This window comes from the organism of the source record quoted next, unplaced genomic scaffold (genome assembly GCF_019419815.1).
Source record: "Pyrus x bretschneideri cultivar Hongxiangsu unplaced genomic scaffold, Pyrus_bretschneideri_v1 Contig39, whole genome shotgun sequence".
Taxonomy (NCBI): domain Eukaryota; kingdom Viridiplantae; phylum Streptophyta; class Magnoliopsida; order Rosales; family Rosaceae; genus Pyrus; species Pyrus x bretschneideri.
Window position 1 is genome coordinate 317,167 of NW_025999712.1, and position 19,025 is coordinate 336,191.

Sequence of the window (19,025 nt, forward strand, 5' to 3'; positions counted from 1 at the left end):
GTAAGGAATTTAAATTGACCCCAAACCTGTGGGGGTAAAATGTAATTTACCATGTTTTAAAGTTTTGGATAATTAACTTATGGATGTTATTTCTCTAATGATTAATTGAGTGAATGATTTGAATTTTTCCTTACACATGTGACTAATTCGATTAATTTACTTCTAGGTAAGTCTGGTCATGAAGTTGGTTGTCAAGAAGATAGTGCAATTAGGCATGCCATCTTTGCGTGAACTCCACTATTTGACTAACTTTTTACCTAAATATTCACCTCTGACAACCTTGCAAGTTCATCTAACGTGATTGAAGGGCATCGCACTACCAGTATAATGTTGTTCAATTGTGCTAAATTAACCATTAAAAAGATAATTTGCTCATCTTGTTTCGGAAAAAGGTTGTTGAGCTTCAAAGATGTTTGAGATAATAATTAACACTCTAAAACTACTAAAGAAAATAGAGTGGAATTCCTTTACATCACTTCCTATGAATATGGGCAAAAACATATTCGTAAAAAGATAAAAGCGCTTATGGACGTGGCTTTATTTTGTTGACCAAGTTTGAATTATATGTAACGATAATATTTGAATGATATTGATGTTTAAGTTTAGTAGTCAATTGTTACATTTTTTTCGGAAAATATATGTAAACGATATTTGTGTCTGCAACAACTTGCAAGTAAAGACGAACGAGTCGGTGGTGGACATTATTATTCCCCAAAATATTGTGTTTTATAGTTTGCTAGTGACATATTTGTTTGGTACGGTTGTTATTACCTGGCCGGACGAACAAATTTACAGCAACTCAAATTCCAACCTTGGCCATTCATCATTTCTTTAGGACCAAAATAATTGACCCCTTTATATATATATATATATATATATATATATATATATATATATATATTGGTTGGTCTTGCAATTATTATTTAATATGTGTCTTTTGTGTAAATTAACTTAATTAATTGATTGTTTGGTAACATTATTGATGCAACACTTGACCTAAAAAAATGTCGTGTTCGTTTGTCATGGAATATATATTTAATTATTGGTCAAAATTTTATATTAATTTTCAGAATTTAGGCAAACTCTAGAAAAGTCTTAAGTAAATTATATTTTGCATTCTTAACTTTGAATCATGTAAGAAACGCATGACACATCTTTTCAACATTGCAATGTCATAACGTTGGATTAAATAACAAACTCATAGCACATCCTTTGAACATTACAATGTCATAACATAACTTTAGTTAATTAGTGGTTATTATCTCTATGTACGTACACATTTTATAGCTGGCAATATTGTTGTGGGATTGTTGCTCAAAAGCTACAAAAAAGTTCAGTTGATTGTATAGAAGTCTCGATCGACCACTTAAAAGTGTTACGAGTCTGAAGGCATACTTGTGGTTGTTGTTAGCCAAAACTTGAGACCATAAACAAAACCTATCCTCCTTCAATTATGCAACAGAGAAGGATAAGAGTTTAACTACATAAAATAAGCAGCAGTAGTGAGATTTTATAGTTGGATTATTGCTTAAATGTTGATTAATGTGCTTATTTCTGTTGGGAATACATCATTTTGTTTGCAAATCTAATTTAAAATTTTAGTATCTCTAACATTTTTCATCAAATTGTATTACTTTATAATACAATAATTATGGATGGTGTTATCTTCTGGCTCTTGTATCATAGATTATCCCAAATAATTGACCCCTTCATATATTTTGGTGTTACAATTATTATTTAATAAGCATGTGGCTCGAGAAAAATGTCGTGTTTGTTGAACATGGAATATATGGTTAATTAAGCTGTTCACCATATCTTGATTTACTGGTAAAGTTTAGAAAAAAGTCTTAATAACTTCATATGCCAGCGAACACATTAACCCAGTTCACGAAGTTGACAAAACAATTGCCATGATCTTCGTACGAGACTTGTGAAGACGCACTACAAACTGAGTAACTCGCTTGAGAGTATCCATGAGCTTTATCACTCGCTCTGACAGAGCATTTCGACCATTAAAAAGATATATTTTTGCTGAAACAAGACCTGACAGCATTTACGCACTCAATATTTTCAAGAGTCATGGGCACTGATGGAAGATTAGAGTTTCTACATATGGGCCTATATGTGGCTGAGCTCACCCTACTGGTCGAAACCCCTTAATTTTTTGTTTGAGTTTTAAACAATTTCGTTTTGTTTTTGGATGATTTATTTTAAAGTTTTGGATAATTAACTTATGGATTTATTTCTCGGATGATTAATTGAATGAATGAAATTTGAATCTTTCCATACACATGTGACTGATTCAATTAATTTGCTTCTCAGTATGTCTTGTAGTGAAGTTAGTTGTCTAGAAAATAGTACAACCATGCATACTATCTTTGCTTAAATGCCACTATTTTACTAACTTTGCACCTAAATACTCACCTCTGACAACCTTTCAAGCCCATCTAACGTGATTGAGGGGCGTGGCACTGCTAGTGTAAGCAATTTACTCATCTCGTTTCTGGAAGAAGGTTGTTGAGCTTCAAAGATATTTGAGATAATAATCATTACGCTTAAACCACTAAAGAAAATGGAACGAAATTCCTTTACATCACTTCTTATGAATATGGCCAGAAACGTATTCATAAGAAGATAGAGCGCTTATGAATATGGCTGTCTTTTGTTGAACAAGTTTGAATTATATGTAACGATAATATTTTAATGATATTGATGTCCAAGTTTAGTCGTCAATTGTTACATTAATTTCTTTTGAAAGATATATGTAAACGATATTTGTGAGCATGCAACAACTTGGAAGTAAAGATGAACGAGTGGTTGGTGGACATTATTATTCTCCAAAATATTGTGTTTTATAGTTTGCTAGTGACATATTTGTTTGGTATGATTGTTATTACCTAGCCAGACGAACAAATTTGCAGCAACTCAAATTCCAACCTTGGCCATTGGCCATTCATCATTTCTTTAGGTCCCAAATAATTGACCCCTTTCATATGTGTATGGTTGGTCTTACAATTATCATTTAATACGTTGCTCTTGTGTAAATTAACTTAGTTAATTGATTGTTTGTTAAGATTATTTATGCAGCATTTGGCTTCAAAAATGTCGTGTTTGTTTGTCATGGAATATATATTTTAATTATTGGCCAAATTTCCATATTAGTATTTGAAATTTTGGACTATACTCAAAGTGTCACATCCCGACCCGAGCTCCACCACATCCCGAGCTCGACTCCGCCGTAGTATGATATTGTTCGCTTTGGGCCCCGACCACGCCCTTACGGTTTTGTTTCTGGGAACTCACACGAGAACTTCCCAGTGAGTCACCCATCCTGAGAATGCTCTCGCCCGAACTCACTTAACTTCGGAGTTCCGACGAACTCCGAAGCCAGTGAGCTCCCAAAATGCCTCGTCTTATAAGAGGTGAGCATACACATATAAGGCATAGAGGATCCTCTCCCCTGAATGATGTGGGACGTTACACAAAACCTCAATGTCATTATTTACCGGCAAACTCTAGAAAAAGTCTTAATAAGTTGACTATTGTATCATATGATTAAAAAGCCTTGGCATCCAACGTTAAGGCATAAAGGAGGTGAGCATGCACTTATAAGGCATCTCCCCTGGGCGATGTGGGATGTTACAGTCCACCCTCCTTAGGGGTCCAACGTCCTCGTCGACACACTTTCGGCTAGGGAGTGGCTTTGATACCAAATTGTCACATCTTGACCCGAGCTCGACTCCGTCGTAGCACGATATTGTCCGCTTTGGACCCCGACCACGCCCTCACGGTTTTGTTTCTGGGAACTCACACAAGAACTTCCCAGTGGATCACCCATCCTAGGAATGCTTACACCCGAACTCACTTAATTTCGGAGTTCCGACGAATTCCAAAGCCAATGAGCTCCCAAAATGCCTCGTCTTATAAGAGGTGAGCATACACATATAAGGCATAGAGAATCCTCTTCCCTGAATGACATGGGACGTTACACAAAGCCTCAATGTTATTATTTACCGGCAAACTCTAGAAAAAGTCTTAATAAGTTGACTATTGTGTCATATGATTAAAAAGCCTTGGCATCCAACGTTAACAAACGGTCCAATAAATTAACTATTGTGTGCAATGTTGCCAACTTGCCACGGGTAGTATTCGTTTCCCTCTAATTTTCGGCCTACTTTCCTTCTAACAGGCAATATATCTTGCTAGCTTAAGATTATTTATTTGATGTTTGTTTTAAAAGTTTTGGATAATTAATTTATGGACGTTATTTCTTAAATGATTAATTGAATGAATGAAATTCAAAATTTTCCTTACACATGTGACTGATTCAATTAATTTACTTCAAGATAAGTCTTTTAGTGAAGTTAGTTGTCTAGAAGATAGTGCAACTACACATACTATCTTTGCGTGAACGACACTATTTTACTTTGTACCTAAATATTCACCTCCAACAACCTTTCAAGCCCATTTAATGTGAATTGAGGAGCATGGCACTGCCAGTATAATATAATGGTACTAAATTAACCATTGAAGAGACAATTTATTCATCATGTTGCGGAAGAAGGTTGTTGAGCTTCAAAGATATTCGAGATAATAATCATCATGCTGAAATCACTAAAGAATAGGAAACGAAATTCCTCTAAATCACTTCTTATAAATAAATATGGCCAGCAGCGTAAGCGTATTCATAAGAAGATGGAGCACTTATGAACATGACTTTGTTTTATTGAACAAATTTGGATTATAGGTAAAGATAATATTTTAGTGATATTGATGTCCAAGATTAGTCGTCAATTGTTACATTAGTTTTTTGGAAGATATGTAAATTATATTTATGAGTCTGCAACAACTTGGAGGTAAAGACGAAAGAGTGGTTGGTGAACATTATTATTCTCCAAAATGTTGTGTTTTATGTTGAGAGTTGTCCCACATTTGTGAGAGACAAGGTTTGCTATGTGCTTATACGGTATTTGGCTACTCCTCATATTACCAATTGGTTTTATGGTAGAACCCCAATTTCATCATGGTATCAGAGTGGGTTGTCCTCGTGTGATGCCAAACGGCCACACGCGCTCCACGTCACCCAGTTGTTGTCCACGTGTAGGCTTGAAAATCTGCTACACATGCGGGGGCGTGTTGAGAGTTGTCCCACATCGGTGAGAGATAAGGTTTGCTATGTGCTTATATGGTCTTGAGTTACTCTTCATATTGACAATCGATTTTATGATGGAACCCTAATTTCATCATTTTATAGTTTGCTAGTGACAAATTTGTTTGGTACAGTTGTTATTACCTAGCCAGACGAACAAATTTGCAACAACTCAAATTCCAACCTTTGCTTGGCCATTCATTCAAATTCCAACCTTGGCCATTGGCCATTCATCATTTCTTTAGGTCCCAAGTAATTGACCCCTTCATATATATATATGGTTGGTCTTACAATTATCATTTAATATGCTGCTCTTGAGTAAATTAACTGTTTGGTAAGATTATTGATGCAGCACTTGACCTAAAAAATGTCAGTGTTTTTTTGTCATTGAATATATGTTTTAATTATTGGCCAAATTTCTATATTGATATTCGAAATTTTGGACTATACTCAAAGCCTCAATGTAACCATCTGTGCACTATGTCATTATTTACCGGCAAATTCTAAGGTCTTAATAAATTAGCTATTGTGTCATAGGATAGAAAAGCCTTCGCGTCCAACATTGACAATCAGTCTAATCACTTAACTATTGTGTGCAATGTTGCCAACTTGCCACGGGTAAGATTTTGTCCCCTCTTTTTCCCTTCTCTTTCCTCTCCTAAAGGGGAGCTCCTCTCATCTCACACTCTTCACTCTCTCTCTCTCTCTCTCTCTCTCTCTCTCTCTCTCTCTCTCTCTAAAAAGTCAACACAAGAGTTGATATGATTTAATCATGACCGTTTCAAATAAAAAAAGAGAGAAGTGAAGAAAAAAAAAAAAAGATGAAAGAATTCTACTCCGCAAGTTTTAAGTGATGGTAACAAGAATGGCAGACCTAGCTTTATTTTAAACAAAAAAAAAATGAAAGAAGTTGCACAATGAGGGCGACTTAAGATTTTTGGCCCCTGCTCCATAACAGGTAAGAAGTTTTCCTCCACTTCATTTAGGATAGCTTATGATTCCACCTTACGGAATTAGAAACCATACAAATTCGCTCAGACGACAACATAAACCCTAAGACTATATATATCTTGCTAGACTTAACAAAAACAAACGAATACAAAACACCTATGTGTAAAGAAAACCACAATAAACTCTAATACTGTTTGGGCCCAAAATAATATTGTTGGGCCGAGCAGCAGGATGTACTCAGCCCAAGGTTATGTCAAATACTATGGGCCGAATAATAAATCTCAGGCCAGTTGGCAAGATCGGTCAAGTCCTATCCTAAGTAGTCCGGATAAAGAGAAAAGGTCGAGGAAGTCCTGGTGCGACCAGGATTCCCGACCGGCAAAGAATAAAGCCTCGAAAAGAAGGAAAATTCAGAATCCCAATGGGAGTAGGTTTGTTCGAGTTAGAGTTGAAATGGGACAAGGATTCCCAATCTAGATCAGGATGCAAATCGGTCTCAAGGCATGGGGTGCTATAAATACAAGAAATCATGCGACAGAAAAGCCCCCTTCAATTCAGCATACAATTGTCCTGCGCAAAACCTCTCAAATACCTTGAGATTTTTCCTTTTCTTTTTCTGCCAACATACCTTCAGTTTGGATAAACAGCACTGCTGCCGCAGAATCAGCCGACCGAGAAGCACCTTCAGTTTGGATAAACAGCACTGCGTCGAGGCCGACCGGTTACCTATCTAAGTCTCGGCCGAGAAGGGTTTTCGAACCCTTGTTGGTAGAGGTCACCTTGCTAGCCTTCCCGACATAGTTAGGTGTTACGAATTGTGTTACTCGGCGTACTGGACGCCGAGTGATTTTATGATTGGATACTCGCAAGTAAGTTTCAGGGTTCGGCATTCCGACGGCCGAACTACATTTACCATCAAGACATACATCACATTTGAGTACCTATGCCCATATAGTTTGGTCTCCATTCGACGTGCTTATACTCTTACGAATATAATCACAGTGACCGAATCGGGCTCCGACGATTTGTGAACTCCGCAGAATTAGTAGCCTTGTCTTCAGGCTATAGAACCCAGATACCGAGAATGTTCATTCCTTGGTCGCAATCGCAAGATAGAGAAGTCAACGACGCGCTCAACGCGACATCAACAAATTTTACTCCTCGGCCAAGCTCGGCCGACGAGTTGGCACGTCCCGCATTCAACCGAAGGACGTAGTTAGCTTATTAGTTACTCGGCCTGCGCGCCATGTAGGTTTTGTAATTTTTAGAGTCAACAAATACTTAACGGGCAATAAATTCTGGAAAAAAAAATGTTACATGTATGATAATCCATATAGTTCACAAATCTAATAACTAACCGGCAATATATTCTAGAAAGAAGTGTTACATATATAATCCACATGGTTCACAAATCTAGCAGCCTTTGATTTGTCAAACATCAAAGGTTCCTCTAAGTGGGAATATGTCGAATACGTATATACATGTGGATGGTGTGTAATCGACTGTAACAAAATTTAAGCTCTCTGTATACACACCGTCCAATTGACGTCCATGTTGATTGTTAGTTTGCTAGTAATGTTATTGAAAAAAGTTGAGATTCTATCACAAAATCAATTAACAATATCGCAAGTAGCCCAACTACTTATAAGCATAAGCATTGTCCCTCCTCTCATCAATATATGATTCATTCCCAACACGTCATTCACATGTGGTGAATTTTTAAGCCTAACACGTGGACAACACAACTCGATTGTCGTGGAGGGCATGTGGCCGTTGGGCTTCACACTTTAGATAATCTGCTCTGATACCATGGAGAAAGTTGAGGTTCAACCATAAAATCAATTGGCTATATGAAAAGTAGCTCAACTACTTATAAGCAACCATTGGCTCTTCATCATTTCTTTAGGGCCTAAATAATTGACCCCTTCATATATTTTGAGGAAAACTAACGAAAAGTAAAAAAAAACTTCTCTTTTAATGAAAAACCCTTTTTAAAGGTATAGTGAATGATACTAGAGAAATGTATAAATGTGGTTTTTCGTTAAAAGTGAACAGTTGTTAAACCTCCCTATATTTTAAGGTTAGTGTTGCAATAATTTAATAAGCGTGTGGCTCTTGTGTAAACTTAATTAATTGATTGAATATATCACTCAATTATGAGAGTTTTAACGAAACATTTCCGATATTATTTACTTTTAACAAAAAAAATCATATTTTTACCTTTTCCTTTTACTATTCACTACATCTTTATTTGCCTTTTTTTCATTAAAACTAAAGCTTTTTTTTTTTTTTCTTTTACTTTTCGGTAGTTTTCTTTCAATTATCATGCACCCCCCTTTTCACGCTATAAAAAGTTAAACCTACCGACGCTTGTTATCTATCATACCATCCTCCATTTCACTTGTATTGTAATTTGTATCCAAGGGAAAAATTCAACACTGTGATTAGCTGAGTTGCAAGGAGTTGAAAGAATGGCATCTGAATTTGTGCTTACTTTTGGTGCGAAGGGAATACTGGAAAAGGTGCTTTCACTTGCTGAGGAAGAATTCAGTCTTGCATGGGGTTTCAAAGCTGAACTCCGAAAGCTTAAAGAGTCATTCACTACCATTGAACTTGTATTGAATGGTGTTGCCTACAAACCACAAGGTAGTATATATTTTTGAATTTGTCTTATAATCTCGCACACACATGCTACAATGACAAGGTATTTTAACTTGTTTTCATTCTCTAACAGCTCTGGCAATAGAGGAATGGGTGAAGAAACTCAAAGGCGTAGCTGAAGATGCTGAGGATGTCTTGGATGAATTCAAGTACGAAGTTGATCGGCGTAAAGTCGAAATCCAAAACCATATGAAGAGAAAGGTTCTGAACTTCTTTTCACTCTCTAATCCACTTGCATTTCGCCTTCAAATGGCGCATAAAATTCAGACGATCAATGCATCCTTGGTGGATCTCGAGAGGAAAGCATCTCCTCTTGGACTAGTTTCCAGGAATACAGATGCAACCCGTCAGAGAATTACATGGGACAGACGAAGCGACTCACTCATTGGCAAAGATGAAATAACCGTTGGAAGGGAAGGTGATGTGTCGAATATAGTTAAAACCTTGACCGACTCCAAATACGACCAAGAGAATATTGCGGTTATGCCATTGTGGGAATGGGAGGCCTCGGAAAAACAACTTTGGCCAAGGCGGTTTACAATGAGGGTTTGATACAAAATTCTTTTGAAGTTAGAATATGGATTTGTGTATCGAACCCTTTCGACGTCAATTTACTTCTGCACCATATGTTAGAACATCTCAATCCCCCACCAGTCCCTTCGAAAGATAACAAGAATGTTCTTCTTATGTCCCTTAAAAGAAAAGTTGAAAGATAAAAAATACTTACTCGTACTTGATGACGTTTGGAATGAAAATCAAGAAATATGGGATAGTTTAATGGAATGTTTGTCAAAGCTTAATTCTGTTGGGGGATCCAAAATTATTGTCACTACTCGCAGTAACAAAGTCGCATCAATCTCAGAAAAGCTACTTCCACGGCATGAATTGGGAGAACTTTCTGTGGATGAATGTTGGTCCATCATGAAAGATAAAGCTTTGCCCATTAGTAGTGCTCCTGAGTTGGAGGAAATTGGAAAAGAGATTGCTAAAAATTGTAATGGTGATCCATTGGCGGCAAAGGTGCGTACTATTATTATATATCATAACATACAAGTAACATCATTTTATTTTTACCTTTTTCACACGTTTTAATTTTTAAATTAGGACAATACTTTCATTTACCCCATGAGGTTCACCACCTTATAAATTAGGACAGGGCCTTATGACAAACGTATTTTGACCATACAAGTGTCTTAACCAAAACCATTCACTATCGTAATCATTAGTAAAAAAATTCATTTCAAATTATAGATATTAACTATATGATATATGTTGGAAAATAATAAGTTTAGAATTTGAACATAGCCCGTTAGAATGAGATTTTTGTCTAGAGATTAAGGTTTAGTTTATTATAAATAGGATGTTTGTTCTTCACTTATGTATAAAGCAGTCACAATGTAGTCTTTAAGCATAGTCGTCTCAACAATCTTTTTTTTTTTTTTTCTGCTAATCTAAATAATATTCGATGTTTGTAATTCGTTTGTTTGTTTGTTTGTTATGCGCACTCTAATATTCAATTTGGTATTAGAGCAGATTTAATCCTTGTTGGATTTGATCTGGTTTGGTTGGTATCTAGCTCCCTACCTATACTGCTATCTGTGGTTTATCATATTCTGAGCCCACTAGTTTGATTCATTAAATTGCTACCTCTCCCACCCCTCCCTCCAATGATCAGGAGAAGTAGCACAAAATACAATTTTGAGTGTTGTTAACTCATATGGATTTCCATTTGTACCTAAATATGCCACTGGCTTCTCACTCATGGCAAGGCGTTTGAATATGTCTTCTCTGTTTATTCGTTTGTCTGGGTTTAGATTGTTTGGATTTGTCGTTGGATAAATTAGATTTTTATCCTTCATTTTTCTTTCTTATTAATTGAAACTTTTTATTTTTCCATTTTTTTATCAAGGTCCTTGACTTTTCTCTATGTCATATTTGAATATATCATATTTGAATATTAAATTATTTACAAGTCAGCATATGTCTTTTAAAAGCGAAAAACTTATTAATCATTTCCCAATATATCTATTTAGTAATTTTTTTCATATGTTTTTATTTATAATTTGTATTTTTTTTCATTTGTAGTAATATTCCTTTAGTTTTAGTTTTAGTTTGTACACATAAATTTGACTTTTAACATGTATCTATTTTTTTTTATTTAATTGGTAACCCTATTTTAATGTACCCATACTAATTATATCTATCTATTTTATGTTTTAAATACATCAATAGTTATTTCTTATAATATATTAATAATTACGTGGGTACATTATTTTTTGGTACAGCTATGTGAAGACCAACATTACTCTATTATGAATTTTTAAGTAATTTTTATATTGTAAAATATTATTTGAATTGAGTTAAATTTTATAATTTGTGGGATGTTGAATACATTGATAAAGGAGTTAAAAACCTTAAATGATGCTAGAGATCTCCATCAAACTATTTAAACAATTAAGCTTTTATTCTAACAATTAGGCTGAGCCAAAATGAGTCTCTATCTAAACTACATTAATAAAGCCTTCTTTGTCAACCAAATAGAATAAAAAGACAATTTTATCTTCTCCTACAAAACAAAATCACAGCTAATAAAGTAAATTCACACAAACTAAATTTTACACTTTTTTTTTTCAAAGCCTCACCCAAAAATGATCTTAACATCATTTAATTTTGAAAAATAAAATATAAAAAAAAAACTTCTCTCTCTAATCCACATTTTTTTCTTTCCCCCTTTCTCATTGCCATTTTAAAATACAAATAAATGTTATTTTCACACACAAAATATGGGGCATATACTAGTCGTTTATTAAAAAAACTGTTTGACAACTGGAGCCGCTGAAATCTATTGGAAGGCTGAAGTCGGAGCCTTAGACCATCTTCAACCGAAGGCTGGCCAAATGGCTCATTTTAACCCTCTGGCCCTCCAAGATATTAATATTTTAATGAACAGTACAAGGCTATATTTGTCTCCGTCTCTAACCGAGGGCCAAAGGTCCAAACATAATTTATTATTTAAATTTAAAAAATACAATAACTTAAATTAAAATCCAACAACTTAAATTTTAAAAACTACAACTTAAATTTAAAAACGACGAATTAAATTTAAAAACTACAAATAAAATTTAAAAACAACATTAACTTGAATTTAAAAACTACAACAACTTAAATTTAATATTCATAATCAACATCATCTTCATCATCCGTCATTGTAGGAGTATAGGCCTTACTCATTGGAGTGTAATTCGAAGTGTTCATTTCCATATTCTTATCATCCATCTCTTCTTGTATTTGTTTGGCCCGTTCTTCATGCCTACTTTTCCTTTCTTCTGCCTCAAGGGCATTTTGATCCGCCATTAATCGCAATGAGGCTGCCACTTCATGTTGAGCGGCGTAATCATCATTTGCCTTGCCCTTTTCCTTCAACCTTCGCGTCTTGTTTCGTCCCATAGTCCTAGGTATGAAACCTTCACCCGAATACGGATTTTCTACCCTTGTTTGTTGAATGGTTGGAGATCCATCTTCATTCATATTTGTAGCTAATGATACAGTTCCGAACGCCGGTGTAGGAGCTCTATGTGGTGAATCTTCAAATAACACTCACCCTTTACAAATTTTCCAACAACTGTGAAACTGAAAGGGTTTCGAGTTGTTCTCCATATACAATTCCTCTGTTTGGCGTACCTAGAAAAAAAATTAAAGGAAATTAATTTATGAAATTAAATATAATATAATTAAATATTTAAAATAAATTATGAAAACACTTACTTCGTCGTAATAATTAGCGCTGCTTTTATGTATATCTGCGACTGCAAGCAATGTCTGATGCCATTTGTTCAAATTTGGCTGAAGATGTTTCTTCCATCTTCAAGAACAACTGTCGTGGTTTCAAATATTCACTGGAGTGGTGCCTTCGTAGAACTCTAAGTATTTTTTGAACACATGAGTCCAAAATCCTTCATTTGTTGGACAATTCTCCCTCACTATGTTTCTGACACTCATTTATAAGCCTTACAAAGAACTTCATTTTCTTTTTGGATCCAAACCCTACCTTTCTTTGTAGACGAGGTCATTTGAAAATTATTGAAAAAATTGAAGAATAGATTTTTGAAAGAAGAAAGAAAATATGATAATTGAAATGGTGTAGAAATAGTGAAGGAATGATTTAAGTATTTATAAGAAAAAAAATTAGAATTTTTTAGAATTCAAAAAAAAAAAAAGGCTAAAATAGAAAACGAATCTAATGGTATTTCACGCCAGCTAACCGTTGAATTCAAATTTCTTTTTAAGCATTTTGTTTATTATAAACTAGATGATTCATGTTTTTTATAGCCAGCCGGGCTGGCTGGATGGATGCAGCCCTTTGCCCTTTCAGATTTTGTGAGCTAGGCCTCGATTGAATACGATTTTCGGATTATTTTCGACCGTCTGGAATCGAAGATGGTTTTACCGGTCTGAAGCCGAGCAGGCCAAGCCGCCAGAGCCGTGAGGCGCTGGAGCCACGCTGCGCTTGCCTCTTGTTGTTGTTGTCTGAAATCGACTCCCACCACCGCATCGAACCACGAACCCGCTGCTGATGCTGCCTGATCATCTTGCCGTCCGCCTGAACCACCGCGAAGCATAGAATCATACCCGCCTGACCAGATCTGCTAAACCCATTAACCCGTACCATACCTGCGTCAGACCCGCCGCCATGCCCACCAGAATCCGCATCGCTACTGATTACCTGACCAACCCCGAACCATATTAGATTGAAACCCAGAAATCACTGCCATGGCCACCGTCTGCCTGAGCATCACGCCTACACCACTGCTCAATCGAACCCTGCTGCTTCACTGCCTGTGCTTGACCGCCTTTGAACCTCTATGTCCTGTCGAAGTCTGCTTGCTTCGCGCCAGCTACCGTGTCGTCGCCCAACCATCTACTGCCGCATGAGCCCACCTTCAGCCCCGATCCATCACCGTTTTGCTGACTGTCCTCAAACCCACATCGCACTACTGCTGCAAAACCCACTTTGTCTTCTGCCTGTAATGCTGCAACTATTATTTTTTAAGAAAGCCAGTATTGCTTCTATTAGAAAAGACAAAAGGACATTGAAACAGAAAGTTGAAAAAGTATTAATAAGTTGCTTTCCATTGGGCCACCTTCTTGGATTGGGCCGATAAAATGTTCCAAGTAATGAAGTTGCTTCTGTTTGAACCATTTGTTGCTGATGTTGGGCTGTACCTCTGTATGGAATCTATTGTGGTCTACCACAACGATTGCTCAAGTACTCAGATTAGGGTCATTCACGTGACGTTGTGTATATGATCATAAATTAGATCGTTTGCTTGTTTGTCTATTCGTGTTGCAGACTCTGCTTGTCTGTTCGACTAACAAATTTTGTATCCACTTTTGCTTATTGGCAAACTCATGTTGTTTAATGCTATGGCTTTGACAAGAGCGTTGGAAAATAATAAGTTAAGGATTTGGGCTCAACCCGTTAGAATTAAGCTTTTGTTTAGAGATTAAGATTTAGTTTACTATAATAGGATGCTTGTTATTCACTTATGTATCAGTCGGTCACAATAAAGACTCAACATGTAACCATCTCGGCAATCCAGTTTCTTTGTTTTTCCGTTAATCAAATAATATTCGTAGGTTGTAATCCGTATGTTTGTCTGTTTGTTATGTGCTCTCTAACGTTCAACATGGAAATTTTAATTGGTACCAACATCATCAATTTGTTTAATAGATATGGATGACCAAACAATCTTCAGTTTGATTGATTTTGATAACAAACAAATTGTTCCAAGCCCATTGAATTTTAGATATATTATTTGCAAAATGATTAAATTGTGTTCAAATTTGGAAACTTCAATTTACATAGATTGGTCTTCCAGAGGAAAAGCACATATATGGAATAGATTCACAACCATGTAGCTTTCCTTATCGAACAATCTATTGCCATGTGCAAGTGTTATGCACATGGTGATGTATTATTGGATCAGGTCACCACTTGGCAGCGAACCTCTCCAAAAGGAAGCAATCTAGTTATAATCATTAAATTAGTTAAGCGGCTTAAGTCAGTTGCATTAAGTTAATCTAGTTACAAACTATTCATTCTTTTTTTTTTTTTCATCTGATAAAAAGGATACGGTGGAGAACATTGTTGCACTTCACATTGATCCAAAAAATCATTGTAGTCATAAGTAATCTACTCAATGATATTTAACAAGAAACTCACTAATCCAATCAACAGGTTTTGGGAGGCATCTTGCAGACTAGAAAAAGTATTGAAGATTGGTCGTCATTTACAAACAATAGAATATGGGGCAACCTATCAAAAGAAGATAAAATTATGTCAATCTTGAAGTTGAGTTTTGACAACTTAGGATCATCATCATTAAAGCAATGTTTGAGAATGATTCAAAAATTCAAAGAAATAGCTTGATTCAACTTTGGATGGCTCAAGGACTACTCCACCCTTCGCCTGGTGAAAGTAAAGATATGAAGATCAAAGGCAATGACTCACCTGGTGAAAGTAAAAATACGGAGGACATAGGCAATGAATATTTTGATATTCTATTGCAGAGCTCCTTATTTCAAGATGCTATAATGGATGATTATGGCATTATTCAGGAATGCAAGATGCACGATCTTGTGCATGATCTTGCAGAACTTGTATACAAATCCGAAAGCTTGACAAGTTACTTAAGTGTCATAGATAATACACTTGAGGTTTGACATGTTGCTCGGGTTTCTATTTCTAAACTAGAATCAATTCCAAAAAAAAGTGCTGAAAAATTACGGTCATTGTTTTTGGACAACGATGAAGTTCCTGTTAACATTCATCTACGGTTCAAGGCTTTACATGTCTTAAAATTTAGTAATATTGAAGAATTTCCAGATTCAATTGGTAGGTTGAAGCATTTGAGGTATCTTGACATTTCCAAAACATTCTTTGAAGCACTCCCCAAGTCTATAGGCAAGCTCTATAACCTTCAGACGTTAAGAGCAACTAAATGTGCCCTTAAAGAGTTTCCAAAAGAACTACTAAACTTGATCAACCTAAGGCATATTCATTTTGGTGAGAGAACGAAACTCCCACAAGGGATAAGGCAGTTGACTTGCCTTCAAACATTATCTTACTTTTCATTGGGTAATGAGATTGGTCGTCAAATCGAAGAGTTGGCTAGCTTGAATCAATTGAGAGGTGAATTAATCATTTGTGATCTGGAGCACGTAGGGAACAGAGAAGAAGCAGAGAAAGCTAAGTTAGAGGAAAAGACGAAAGTATGCCATTTGACATTCCAATGGACGAGATATAGGTTAATAACTGACAACAATAAGGACAATGATGTATTGGAAGGCTTACGACCGCATCCTAAGTTACAGAGCTTAAGTATTGTAAACTTCATGGGCGATAAGTTTCCATTGTGGATGATACGTGGCTCACTATTGTTTGAGAATTTGAGGAAGATTATGTTACGTGGATGCAACAAATGTGACGAGGTCCCACCGCTCGGTCATCTACACAGTCTTACAGAGCTTAGTATTATCGAAATGGCTAACTTGAAATATGTTGGCGCTGAGTTCTGTAGTTCTCTTGAAAGATTGCTTATTGAAAATTGTCGGAAGCTAAGGCATTTGCCGGATGGGCTGCACGCATTCCCTCTCCTTAAGTACATGGATATATCAGAATGTTCTACTCTAGAGTTGATTCCAATTACACAGGGCCTTAAGTACATGCATATATCAAAATGTCCTAGTCTAAAGTCGATTCTGATTACACAGGACATGACATCTCTACAAACATTAAAGATTGAAGATTGTGAAAGATTGTCAGGCCTACCGAGTGGGTTAGACTACTGCACCTCTCTTTGCGAGTTGGATATTTCAGAATGCCATGGATGATCTGCCCCATTGAGTATATGTACCTCTCTTATGGAATTAAGTGTACAGCAGTGCGATAATCTGACATCAATTGAAATTAAAGGCGGCGTGTCCCTCACCTCCTCTAATGTACTTGGATCTTGTTGCTTTCTTATGAGAATAGTTGTTCGTATTTGTAGAAAGCTGAGACATTTGTTCGATGGGCTAGACACACTCCCTCTCCTTGAGGAACTGACTATTAATGGATGTCCTAGTCTAGAGTTGATTCCAATTCAACAGGGCATGGCATCTCTACAGAAATTAGAGATTGAAGATTGTGAACGATTATCACGCCTGCCAAGTGGGTTAAAGAACTGCACCTCTCTTCAGGAATTGAGTATAAAGGAATGCAATGGATTATCAGGCCCATTGAGTTTATGGGCCTCTCTCGTGGAAGTGAGTATAGGGAATTGCAATAATCTGACATCAATTGAAATTAAAGGCAGCGGGTCCCTCACCGACTCTTTTCAGAAATTGACAATCTTTGGGTGCCGTGAATTATCAAGCATACCTGCTCTTCCACAACAATGTCCCTATCTTCAGGAATTGGAGATATATAATTGCCCAAAGCTATCATCGTTTGGTGTCAAAAGTAGCAGAGCTGAGAAGGAGGAGGAGTGCATTAGCCTACAATCTACTTCAGACTTGCGCACCATGACCTCCCTTCGACTTCTGAGGATTGGAAATTGTGAAAGATTAGAAAGTTGGGTGAGCAGCCTACAATTCCCACTCTCTCTTGAGACTCTGTTAATACATGGTATGCCTAATTTACACATTCTTCCAAGTTTAGACAACCTCAGTTCTCTTCGTCATTTGACGATTGGTTCATTCTGGCAAGAGCTCGGTTCCTTCCCCTTCCCTGATTTTGAAGTTGGATCATTAATGCATCTTACACGGTTAGCCTTGTATGGTTGGCCTAAGCTCAAGTCTCTGCCTCAACAAATTCAATATAAAATGCTTGTATGAATATATTTTGTATATTATAGCAGCTGTACATAGGTAGAGATTTATACAAGGATGCGATGTTATTCTAGGTAAAAAGAAAGCTAATTACAATCAATCACTATAATTACTCTAATCCTCTTATTGTGTCCTACAATCACTCTAAGCCATATATGTTAGTTGACTATTTTATTTCCTTTAACACTCCCCCTCAAGTTGGAGTGTGGATATCAATAACACCCAACTTGCCAAGATGCGAATGGAAGATAGGTGCTCTCAATGGCTTTGTAAACATGTCTGCTATTTGACATCCCGTTTGCACATGAGAGGTCTTGACCTCTCCCCTCTGAATCCTTTCACGAACAGTATGACAATCCAGTTCTATGTGTTTGGTTCGTTCATGATACACAGGGTTCGCTGCAATATGTAGAGCAGCTTGATTATCGCAGAACAACCTTGCTGGCTCAGGATGGTTTACACGTAACTCGTTCAACAAATTCCTTAGCCAAGTAAGCTCACAAGTGGTTGCAGCCATGGAGCGATACTCGGCTTTTGCTGAAGATCTTGCCACCATGACTTGCTTTTTACTTTTCCACGACACAAGTGATTTACCAAGGAAGATACAAAAACCTGTCAATGATCGGCGTGTGATCGGACATCTAGCCCAATCCGCATCACAGTAGCCAATCAAATTAAGTTGATTCACCGTAGGAAATAGTAACCCTTGTCCTGGTGCTTCTTTCAGATATTGGAGAAGACGATGTGCTGCCTTAAGGTGATGAAGTGTCGGTTCTTGCATGAATTGACTGAGATTATTTACTGCATACGTAATATCTGGCCTTGTAATGGTAAGATAGATCAATTTTCCAACCAAACGTCGATATCGAGTTAGGTCCTTGAGGGCATCACCACCTGTTGTCGTCAATACTAAATCAGGTTTTATAGGTACCTTGGCAGGTCTTACGCCAAGCAAGCCAGCTTCCTCCAATATGTCCAGGGTATATTTTCGTTGGCAAATGGAGATCCCAGCTTTGGACCGTGCAACTTCGACACCAAGAAAATATTTTAATGGTCCGAGGTCTTTAATTCGAAAACATCCACTAAGAAATTGCTTGAGTTAACTAATGGTTTCCTCATCATTTCCTGCAATGATCATGTCATCGACGTAGAGCAACACCACAGTAATAGAGTGTCCACAAACCTGAGTGAATAACCAGTAATCCGCATGAGACTGTTGAAAGCCAATTTCTTGAATGGTAGATGAAAAACGTTGGAACCAGCTGCGAGATGCTTGTTTGAGTCCGTATAATGACTTGTGAAGTCGACAAACCATAGTCTCCCTCTGTCAACGATAACCAAGAGGTGGTAACATATAGACTTCCTCATGCAGTGCACCGTGAAGGAAAGTTGA

General features: G+C 36.7%; 3 protein-coding genes across 3 annotated transcripts; 2 read left to right on the plus strand and 1 right to left on the minus strand.

The window, feature by feature from the left end:
- Nucleotides 1-8,532: 8,532 nt before the first annotated feature.
- On the plus strand, nt 8,533-9,644 carry LOC103963356 (putative disease resistance protein RGA1). Its single transcript, XM_048564784.1, has 2 exons — nt 8,533-8,746; nt 8,835-9,644. Exons 1-2 carry the CDS (start codon nt 8,572-8,574, stop codon nt 9,311-9,313), a joined length of 654 nt encoding a protein of 217 aa, XP_048420741.1. The 5' UTR covers nt 8,533-8,571; the 3' UTR covers nt 9,314-9,644.
- A 5,507-nt stretch (nt 9,645-15,151) lies between these two features.
- LOC125468500 (putative disease resistance protein RGA3) lies at nt 15,152-16,654 on the plus strand. Its single transcript, XM_048564318.1, has 2 exons — nt 15,152-15,478; nt 15,605-16,654. The coding sequence occupies exons 1-2, from the start codon at nt 15,152-15,154 to the stop codon at nt 16,652-16,654; spliced, it is 1,377 nt and encodes a 458-aa protein (XP_048420275.1).
- Nucleotides 16,655-17,825: 1,171 nt separating this feature from the next.
- On the minus strand, nt 17,826-19,000 carry LOC108867976 (uncharacterized mitochondrial protein AtMg00810-like). Its single transcript, XM_048564319.1, has 2 exons — nt 18,816-19,000; nt 17,826-18,714 (listed from the first exon to the last, which is right to left on the minus strand). The coding sequence occupies exons 1-2, from the start codon at nt 18,998-19,000 to the stop codon at nt 17,826-17,828; spliced, it is 1,074 nt and encodes a 357-aa protein (XP_048420276.1).
- Between the last annotated feature and the right edge of the window lie 25 nt (nt 19,001-19,025).